The sequence below is a fragment of the Oncorhynchus mykiss genome, chromosome 2 (assembly GCF_057628025.1).
Source record: "Oncorhynchus mykiss isolate SJ-2025 chromosome 2, ASM5762802v1, whole genome shotgun sequence".
Lineage (NCBI taxonomy): Eukaryota > Metazoa > Chordata > Actinopteri > Salmoniformes > Salmonidae > Oncorhynchus > Oncorhynchus mykiss.
Window position 1 is genome coordinate 27,179,093 of NC_143023.1, and position 10,908 is coordinate 27,190,000.

Genomic DNA, 10,908 nt, shown 5'->3' on the forward strand with positions numbered 1-10,908 from the left:
GGAGACTGGCTTGCTCAGACAAACCAAGAACTAGCCCCTGTAAACGCCCATCTCTCTCTCTCTCTCTCGCTCTTCTCTTCCTCGGTCCTCCACTTCTCTCTCTCCTCCATCCATCCTCAACCCATCGCTCTCCTGATAGAGAGATCATCATCTTTAGATCCAACATGACTTCTGGACCTGCTTTCTAGAACGACATCATGTTGTTATAGACTTCAGCAGCGTTTCCTCTGGTTGATGATGGTAACTAAAAGAGTGAGAAGTAGTGAAAAAAAAAAAAAAGTAGTGTTGAAGGCGGGATGGAAGTCGTCCCTGACAGAAGGAGAGGTACGGAGCGCTGAGGAGGCCTGTCGAGAGGAGGGGTCATTTTGAAGTGTTCTTTCTTTGAAGTTAACATAAGATATTCGTGTCTGTCTCGCTCTCCGTCTATCTCTCTCAGCCAACGAAAGATATATCAACACATTAAACATTCTTGATAAACACTCCTATTTAGAAGTACTATTAGCTTCCATTGGCCACTAATTTTACAACCCAATAAGACAAATTCGGCATCATGAAATGATTCATATTAAAAGCATACAGCGATGAAGTATGAGGTATGGCCAGCCACTTGGTCGCCCATTTTGTCACTATGGACCATTGTGCCTTCCTGGTGTAACTCAGGCAGTTGTTGCTGCCATCCTGTACCTTTCCCGCAGGTGTGATGTTCGGATGTACCGATCCTGTGCAGGTGTTGTTACTCGTGGTCTGCCTCTGCAAGGACAATCAGCTCTCTGTCCTGTCTCCCTGTCTTAGGCGTCTCACAGTGCGGACATTGCAATTTATTGCCCTGGCCACATCTGCAGTCCTCATGCCTCCTCGCAGCATGCCTAAAAGCAGGGACCCTGGGCATCTATCTTCTGGTGTTTTTCAGTCAGTAGAAAGGCCTCTTTAGTGTCCTAAGTGTTCATAACTGTGACCTTAATTGCATACCGTCTGTAAGCTGTTAGTGTCTTAACGACCGTTCCACAGGTGCATGTTCATTCATTGTTTATGGTTCATTGAACAAGGATGGGAAACAGTGTTTAAACCCTGTGTTGAAAACGCTGTGTTTGTGTGTAACTAGTTACACAGCCTTTATTTTAAGTAAAATGCACAAAATTGTTGTTCAGGTAACACTTGGACCGAAAAGTTGAGTAAACCAAAAATAGGCTGTGGAACCAGTTACTTAAGAATAATTAGCTGAAACAACTAGATTGATTTTACTGTAGTACACACTGCACAGTGTGCCAATACGTCTGCAGGGAACAGGTAAGGTTAAATAGAACCAGTGCATTTTTGCAACCCAAAGCTGCACGCATCATTTCCTTCGCATCACTTCCTGTGAAAAGAGAATAATCTAATGGAGCTATAAAGGACAGGTCTCCATAAAGCAGTTAGCCTGGTGAATACATAACTCAATCTGGGAGAAGTCAGGGAATTCAGTTGGAAGAATATAAAAATAGCTTTATGCTGCAAATGTTGTTAGGTTTGGGTAGGAAGGGAGATCAGATGTTCTCTCAATATCTCTCTAAATGTATAGCCTGCTCTGTAGCTTTACTCTAGGGTTGCTATCAAGAGTGTTGAGGATCACGTCTTTGGAAGTTGAGTAAACAGTAAATCATTTCTACATTAATATTCATGAAAATCTTTCAAGGCTGGCCGAGACACTGCAAGGCAGAGCAAGGTCAGGTCCTCTCCAAAACAATCAGCCATCCTCCTCTTATCACCATCCCTCCACCCCTCCCCGGGACCTATCACAAGCCCTCCATCCCTCCACCTCTCCCCTGGTCCTATCACAAGCCCTCCATCCCTTCACCCCTCCTCTGGTCCTATCACAAGCCCTCCATCCCTTCACCTCTCCCCTGCTCCTATCACAAGCCCTCCATCCCTTCACCCCTCCCCTGGTCCTATCACAAGCCCTCCATCTCTTCACCCCTCCCCTGGTCCTATCACAAGCCCTCTATACCTTCACCCCTCCCCTGGTCCTATCACAAGCCCTCCATCCCTTCACCCCTCCCCTGGTCCTATCACAAGCCCTCCATCCCTTCACCCGTCCCTGTGGGTACTAAAACCACTTACTGTGTACAGTTATGCCCAGTGATAAAACATTATGGAAGTCCCCAGATGGGCTGTGCCCTCCGTGACCCGCTGGAACCAACAGCTGACAACACTCAACACTGATTACCCTCCCTGCCACACACACACACACACACACACACACACACACTGAGCTGTTGTTGCTGCCAGTCGCCATAAACACACTTTAGCATCGCTGCCTTTCCTCTCCCTGCCTCTCTTTGTCTCAGCTGCTGCAACCAAATGACTTTGCTATTGTGTCCATGATAGCCCCAAACAGCTTACGGCTTGCAATTCTAACAGTCACAGATGATTCAATTGCATAGACATGTTTAAATCCCATAGACATGTTTAAATCGCATAGACATGTTTAAATCCCATAGACATGTTTAAATTCCATAGACATGTTTAAATCACAATAGACATGTTTAAATCGCATAGACATGTTTAAATCCCATAGACATGTTTAAATCCCATAGACATGTTTAAATCCCATAGACATGTTTAAGTCCCATAGACATGTTTAAATCGCATAGACATGTTTAAATCGCATAGACATGTTTAAATCCCATAGACATGTTTAAATCCCATAGACTGTCACACCGTGATCTGTTTCACCTGTCTTTGTGATTGTGTCTACCCCCCCTCCAGGTGTCACCCATCTTCCCCATTATCCCCTGTGTAATTATACCTGTGTTCTCTGTTTGTCTATTGCCATTTCCTCTGGTTTGTCAAGCTTACCAGCGTTCGTCCTGTCAGCTCCTGTCTTTTCCCAGCCTCTCTTTTTCTCGCCCTCCTGGTTTTTGACCCTTGCCTGTCCTTACCCTGAACCCGCTTGCCCGACCACTCTGCCTGCCCCTGAGCCTGCCTGCCGTCCTGTACATTTGCCTCTGTTGCTGTAATAAATATTGTTACTTCGACACGGTCTGCATCTGGGTCTTACCTTATCCTGATATAGACATGTTGAAATCCCACAGACATGTTGAAATCCCACAGACATGTTGAAACCCAATCGACATGTTGAAATCACATAGACACAGAACCGAAGCAGTGTGTTAAACTAAGAGTGAGTCCCTGGAACCGCAGTCATTCTCTCTCCAGCTCATCTGAAGGTTTTCACACACATTCACACACCATCCACCGCCACTGCCACGCCCCTCAGATCGGGGCTGGGCTAGGCTACTGTTGTCCCAGTCTAGAGAATGTGGCCTCCCTCTGTTGCCTCTCTCTTCCTCCTGTTTAACTAACAGTGCCAACCACAATTGGGCCCTGATCCCAGGTGTGGCCCTGGTGAGGCCCGGTAAAAACCCAGCTGAGGGTGCTTCAAACAACAGGAGACTCATCATGGACATAAATTGTGAGCTTCAGCAGTCGTCTCGTCTCCCCCCCCCCGCCAGTTGGTTTCACTCGGGCCCGGCGCAGCAGGCGCTGAGGCCCACCACCAAAGTGCTGATTCAGGGTTCCGGCAGCAGCACAACGTGGGGAGGAGACAGTGGAGAAAGAGTTCATTGCCAGCAGGCTCTCCATCACTTTGACAACTCAATAGAAACCAGTGTAAACTATTAATTGGATCATTAATTATTGATGCTGTTTTTACTACAATTTGGGGGGCGAGAGCCGAAAGAGACAGAGAGACAGACAGAGAGCGACAGAGAGGTGAAACATTGTCTATGTTTAAACATAGTATCCATGCTGTGAGGTAAAGGGAGCAGATTAGCAGTGTGGTTTGTGTCGGTGAAAGCAGATTGTCCAAAAACATCCAAGGTGTAGCAGGTTAAAGAGCTACAGAATCAATTATTATTTAGGACATTTGTTTTTTTGTTTGTAATTAAAAAAATATAGTCAATGTACTGTTTTACAATGTAGAAACGCACACTATAACATTATTTATTTATTTGTCTGGCATTGAACAGAAGAATGCCCTTTACTCAACAGAACCTGACCAGAGATAGAGCTGTAATGAGAATCTCTCTCTCTCATCACTCTCCTTCTTTCTCTCCCTCTCTTTCTCTTTCTCTTTCTCTCTCTCCCCCTATCCTTCCCTGTCTGTCTGTCTGTCTGTCTGTCTGTCTGTCTGTCTGTCTGTCTGTCTGTCTGTCTGTCTGTCTGTCTGTCTGTCTGTCTGTCTCCTCTCATCTTTTCTCGTTTCTGTCCTGCCTGCACTATCATGAGGCGGCATGTCAGGAGATCAATAGGGAGGAAAACAGAGGGAGAGGGACGTCACACTAAATCAGTCTCCCAGCCTCACTACCGACGGGCCAGCCAGGAGCAGCCAGGAACTCAGGCCATTACTGATGGCAACTCCTCCCTCTCTCTCTCCATCACTCCTTCCCTCACCTCCCTCCCAGACCCCCAGAAAGCCCAGGGTCAAAGAGCATGGCACGAGGTGTGTTTAACCTGCCATAACACACCCATCTATTCACCTCACCCATCTCGGCCTCCCTCCCTCCCTTCCAGGCCAGGCCAGTCAAGCAGCTCACGGAGTACACTACATAGCAGAGCCCTTCCAGGCCAGGCCAGTCAAGCAGCTCACGGAGTACACTACATAGCAGAGCCCTTCCAGGCCAGGCCAGTCAAGCAGCTCACGGAGTGCACTACATAGGAGAGCCTTTCCAGGCCAGGCCAGTCAAGCAGCTCACGCAGTGCACTACATAGCAGAGCCCTTCCAGGCCAGGCCAGTCAAGCAGCTCACGGAGTGCATTACATAGCAGAGCCCTTCCAGGCCAGGCCATTCAAGCAGCTCACGGAGTGCACTACATAGCAGAGCAGACCATAGTGCTGCTGACTGGCCACAGACGGACAGAAGGTGCTTTCTGACCTCTTTACTTTTTTCCTCAGCTTTTTCCCTTCCGCCCAAGCTATTAGAATGTATGTTCTGCTTATCTGGTTACGGCTCGTCCCTCAACATCACACTGGACTGACTGGGTGAAGGGAAAATTATGCTGGCCAAACGCCATTCCTATTGCTAATCATTGAGTGCTTGCTTACTAAGGTGTTTTAATGACAGACAGTATATAACCCATTACCTCCAAAATACAAAACCTTACATCCTATTCCTCAGAAGCTCCCCTCCCTTCGCCTCAGCAGTCCACATTCAAACTACTCTGTGACCCCACCACGAATGTGATCCTTAACATGACCTTCACAATACAATGTGGGGATTTCTTCATCTATCTGCGGTCTGTTGGTCTGTGTGAAACCTTGGAAAGCCCCCTCCATCCCACAGCATCAATAATGGAGCCAGTCTGTGCTAACCTAGCCATGTGCTACTTCTCTCCCTGTGTGAGGAAGAAAGTTACATAACACAGGGACTGGTGAATCTTGACTGCCTGGATTCTCCTCGTCCTCCTCCTCCTCCTCTCCACCTGCGAAGCAGCTCTGTGTTCCTCCCCTCCTCCCCTGTCCTCTTTTCTCCTTTCCTCTTCTCTGTTGTTTTCTCCTCCCTCTCCTCCTCATCCGTCTTTCCTGTTTTTGACACCGCCAAGGTAAAAGCTCCCATAATTACAGATTTGACCAAATCTATTTGCAATTATGACGACTGTGGGCCTGCGTGGAGTAAGTCAAGTGGCCCAACATCTTAAGGATAGCTTTGGATGTTAATTCTGTACAAAAAAGGGGTTTAATTCAATGTGTGTGTGTGTACGTGTGTGTGTCAAGGGGAGCATTTAGTTCCGAAAAATGACTATTTGTCTATAACCATTGTCCTGTTGTAACAAATATGTGGGAAGGCTAGAGGACAGGGAAGAGTCTGTGTTGCGATTTAGCATGTACAGTAGTTGTCTGTAGGAGTAGTGGAAATCTGAAATACAGGCCTTAAACCCTTACAGATGTCTTACAATATAATTCCTATCCTGTAAAGAATCCTATCCTATAGTGTTGAAGGGAAACCGACAAAATTAGGTTGATTCATGTTGATATTTGCCAACCATTTAGTGCAGGTTGGCATTTATTGTCATGAGTCTTGCCCAGGAGGCAGCTCTGCAGAGTGGTCACTAGCTGGCACAGCCACAAAGTCCTCAAATTTGATTTTAAACCTAACGCTAACACATAACACTAACCTTCAATTAAGACCAAAATGCGAATTTCTGATTTCATGAATGATTACAATACAGCCCATTTTGACTTAGCAGTTGGCCTATCAAGCGTAAACCGCTGAATTCTACCTCCAGGGCAAGACACATGACAATAAACGTCGACCTGACTATTTAGTGGAGGATCCTAATGTTTAGCTTTTCTTCAAGAACAACATACAGTGCATTCGGAAAATATTCAGACCCCTTGAATTTTTCCAAATTTTGTTACAGCCTTATTCTAAAATGGATTAAATCGTTTTTTTCCCATCATCAATCTACACACAATACCCCATAATGACAGAACAAAAACAGTTTTCTCGAAATGTTTACAAATAAAAAAACTGAAATATTACATTTACATAAGTATTCAGAACCTTTACTCAGTACTTTGTTGAAGAACCTTTGGCAGCGATTACAGCCTCGAGTCTTCTTGGGTATGACACTAAAAGCTTGGCACACCTGTATTTGGGGAGTTTCTCCCATTCTTCTCTGCAGTTCCTCTCAAGCTCTGTCAGGTTGGATGGGGAGCATCGCTGCACAGCTATTTTCAGGTCTCTCCATAGATGTTCGATTGGGTTCAAGTCCGGGCTCTGGCTGGGACACTCAAGGACATTCACAGACTTGTCCCGAAACCACTCCTGCGTTGTCTTGGCTGTGTGTTTAGGGTTGTTGTCTTGTTGGAAGGTGAACCTTCGCCCAGTCTGAGGTTCTGAGTGCTCTGTAGCAGGTTTTTTATCAAGGATCTCTCTTCTATACTTTGCTCCATTCATCTTTCCCTCGATCTTGACTAGTCTCCCAGTCCTTGCCGCTGAAAAACTTCCCCACAGCATGATGCTGCCACCACCATGTTTCACCGTAGGGATGGGGCCAGGTTTCTTCCAGGAGTGACACTTGGTATTCAGGTCAAAGAGTTCAATCTTGGTTTCATCAGACCAGAGAATCTTGTTTCTCATTGTCTGAGAGTCCTTTAGGTGCATTTTGGCAAACTCCAAGTCATGTGCCTTTTACTGAGGAGTGGCTTTAGTCTGGCCACTCTCCCATTTCAATTTTGTTATTTGACCTTTATTGAACTAGGCAAGTCAGTTAAGAACAAATTCTTATTTTCAATGACGGCCTAGGAACAGTGGGTTAACTGCCTTGTTCAGGGGCAGAACGACCTTGTCAGCTCGGGGATTTGATCTTGCAATCTTTCAGTTACTAGTCCAACGCTCTAACCACAAGGCTACCTGCCGCCCATAAAGGACTGATTGGGGGAGTGCTGCAGAGATGGTTGACCTTCTGGAAGGTTCTCCCATCTCCACAGAGGAACTCTGGAGCTCTGTCTGCGGTGACCATCGGGTTCTTGGTCACCTCCCTGACCAAGGCCCTTCTCCGCCGATTCCTCAGTTTGGCCGGTTGGCCAGCTATAGGAAGAGTCTTGGTGGTTCCAAACTTCTTCCATTTAAGAATGATGGAGGCCACTGTGTTCTTGGGGACCTTCAGTGGAGCAGAAATGTTTGGTACCCTTCCCTAGACCTGTGCTATGACACAATCCTGTCTTAGAGCTCTACGACCTCATGGCTTGGTTTTTGCTCTGACATGCACTGCCAACTCTGGGACCATATATAGACAGGTGTGTACCTTTCCAAATCATGTCCAATCAATTACATTTTCCATAGGTGGACTCCAATCGAGTTGTAGAAACATCTCAATGATGATCAATGGAAACAGGATGCACCTGAGCTCAATTACAAGTCTCATAGCAAAGGGTCTGAATACATACATAAATAAGGTATCTGTTTTTAATTTTTAATACATTTACATAAATAAATAAAAAACAGTTTTCACTTTGTCATTCTGGGGTATTGTATGTAGATTGAGGAGGAAAAAGATTTACTTAATACATTTTGGAATAAGGCTGTAACATGAACATGTGGAAAAGGGGAAGGGGTCTGAATACTTTCCGAATGCACTGTACATTTCAATTTTTGCAGCTTTATATCTGATAGCAGCAAACGGGGATCCATCATAAATACAAATACAAATAATAACTATGCCTGTTTCACTTTCAAGCTATGTGAAAGGGACCGTGTAGAGGGACTAACTCACATCAGTCAGTCCTTCACAGTCATCCAAAGGAGACAGAGACAGCACACAGGGAAGTAACCCGTGAGTGTAGATGTGCCATACAGTCTGCTTTAGAGGGGAATCTATATAGGTCACTCTTCAGAAACATCTCTACAAACACTTGGAAACGCCTTTAGAAGCGGTCTGCCTTTTTAAAGGACTAATATGGAAACCACAAAGCCAGCCTACTTTCAGCACGGTGACCGCTCCTCCGCCGGCCCAGGCCTAATCTCTCTCTCTATCTGGGACTTTGTTAGTGTCCTTAACGTTATCACCAGAGGGCGAGGGTGGTTTGATCGTTCAGAAGCATTGTGGTACAGTAGTATGAGATGAATGTATAATTCATAACAACTATCTGCCTGCATCTAGAGGAGAGGGGGCTAGTAGCTAGGGACTAGGAGTTAGGGGCTAAGCGTTAGGGACTAGGAGTTAGGGACTAGGAGCTAGAAGTAAGCCATTCAAAAACCATTTGATCTCCAAACTTCCACTCAGCCCAACCCAGCTCACGACTCGACTCCACTGTCTACTCCAATCCCATCCTGTCCTCCCTGGCTGATCCAACAGAGTTGAGTTGTCGTGCAGGGGGAATCCTACTGGCCTCACAAGTAGCCTGATCTCGCGAGCTTATCAGTGCAAGGAACCTTTCATGTTAGCGTGCAAGATCACACGTCTTGCAATGCTAGAATCCTACAGGGAGAAACCCTAATTATTATACCACTTTTAATTGCATTTGCCGTACATTCATTCAATAATATGCACGACTGATGACATTGTTCAGCCAGAGGCCGTTCAAAAGCAGCATCACAGACTAACCCACAGACAGGCCCTGCAATGTGTGCTACAGGAGGACAGAGACAGGATAAGGTATCTAGAGCAGCAGCCCAACACACACACACACACACACACTCTTGCATAGACATTTACATGCCATTTATTATGCCCTGTCGACATAATAAGCTCCCTCCACACAGTTGCTGAACAGTGTAGAATAGAATTGACACACACACACACACACACACACAAAACAGGTCAGATCACGTAACAAAGACACAGACAGACCATAGACCGTGAGAAAATAAAAGGTTAGTTTTTAAGCGACGGCTCATTAATAAGATCAAATTCCTATCATAATCTACATATCATATTATTTATTATAAATGAGACCACGAGGCCTACATTAAAACACATGTATTCACTTACACTGACTGCGCTCCCTAAAACCAAAATCAGATAGTCACTTTAGTTATGCAAGCCTGACAATACAGAACATATACAGAACATCTGGTATTGTTTTCATGGATAAACGTTGTAGTTTCTTTCATTTAATTAAGGGCAACTGAGAAGAGAGTTGTGATGGTATGGTGCTCTTTACTCATCAATGGCACTCAGTCCTCTGTACTGAACATATGGAGCTAGCAGACTACTGTCGTACCACTAACTCACTGAATATGGAACAGTGGTAATTAGTCAATAAACATGTTCAACATGAGCTGACAGTGACACTGAATACACTTCCCAATGAATAATGCAAAGGTGATTTGACTATCCCTGACATAACACAGTGCTTCCCAAATGACAGTCTATTCCCTATATAGTGCACGATTTTTGGCCAGAGCCAAAAGTATATTCCCTATATAGAGCAATACTATCTAGGGAATGGGTTGCCTTTTCAGATTTTCCCCTAGTAAAAGAGAGAGCCCTACAAAGTAGTGCACTATAGGGAATAGGTTGCCTTTTCAGATTGCCCCCTAGTGTACAGCATGAGAGTTGAAAGAGAGAGAGCAGGAGGAAGTGTGTTCCTACCTTTCTCACTGACAGACTCACTCTCTATCTCCACGTCCTCACAGCTGGTGTACTCCGGCGTGGTAGCCAGTTCCTCCTCCGAGCTGCTCAGGGACACTTGCCGCATCTTACCCCCCTTTTTGGTTTTGTGGGGCTTTGGTGGCGGCGGCCTGATGGACTCGGACTGGTCAGAGCTCAGAGAGTCGTTCCTCAACATGGTGTCCATCTTCTCCCTCTTGGTCTTCCTGACTGCAGAGCTGGGGTCCAGATAATCATGACCCCTGAACCCTATTGGCTCCCCTGGCCCCCGCCTCATGTCCCCTGACCTGTCCCCCAGCACGGGGCTGCGGTGTGGGGTGGGGGGGCTGTGGTTGGAGATCCGGTGGTGGCCTCCAGGGGTGGGGGAGTTTCTGTCCATGGAGTAGGAGCGTTGGCCCACCATGGGCGGCCGGCGCTCGGTCAGGTGCTGTCTGGACAGGCGGATTGGTCCCTGGGGCTCGTCCTGCTCCGTGTAGGCCAGAGACACATCACTGTGGCGCCTCTCGTGCCTGGCCCGGCCCACCTCAGCATGCATCCTCATCTGCTCCTCGTAGGGCTGGGGCTTGACGGGGTAACGGGCCAGGTTGGGGTCGGAGCGGTAGCGTGTCTGGTACTCCTCCTGGCGCTGGCGCTGCAGCTCATACTCACTGGGCTGCCCGTCTAGAGGGTAGGGCCCGTCTAGAGGGTAGGGCCCGTCCTGGTCCAGAGGGTAGTCCTCCTGGGAGCGCCAGCGGCCACGCCCACCACGGTACTCCCCCCGCGCCGCCTCAGCATCTTGGTACCTCCGTGGGGCCCCACGCCGAGGGTCCCCATC

The 10,908-nt window shown here is 46.9% G+C and overlaps 1 protein-coding gene across 50 annotated transcripts in view; it reads right to left on the reverse strand.

Moving 5' to 3' along the window:
- LOC110485663 (regulating synaptic membrane exocytosis protein 2) overlaps nucleotides 1–10,908 on the reverse strand; it is a 208,598-nt gene that overhangs the window by 96,405 nt on the left and 101,285 nt on the right. For 46 of the 50 annotated variants that reach the window (XM_090194757.1, XM_090194655.1, XM_090194651.1 and 43 more), the window contains one exon: nucleotides 10,077–10,908. This exon is cut by the window's right edge and continues 115 nt beyond it. In XM_090194757.1, the coding sequence (XP_090050883.1) occupies nucleotides 10,077–10,908 (832 nt within the window). The remainder of the gene's footprint in view (nucleotides 1–10,076) is intronic. The other 4 variants (XM_090194740.1, XM_090194692.1, XM_090194710.1 and 1 more) reach the window with 1 other exon arrangement.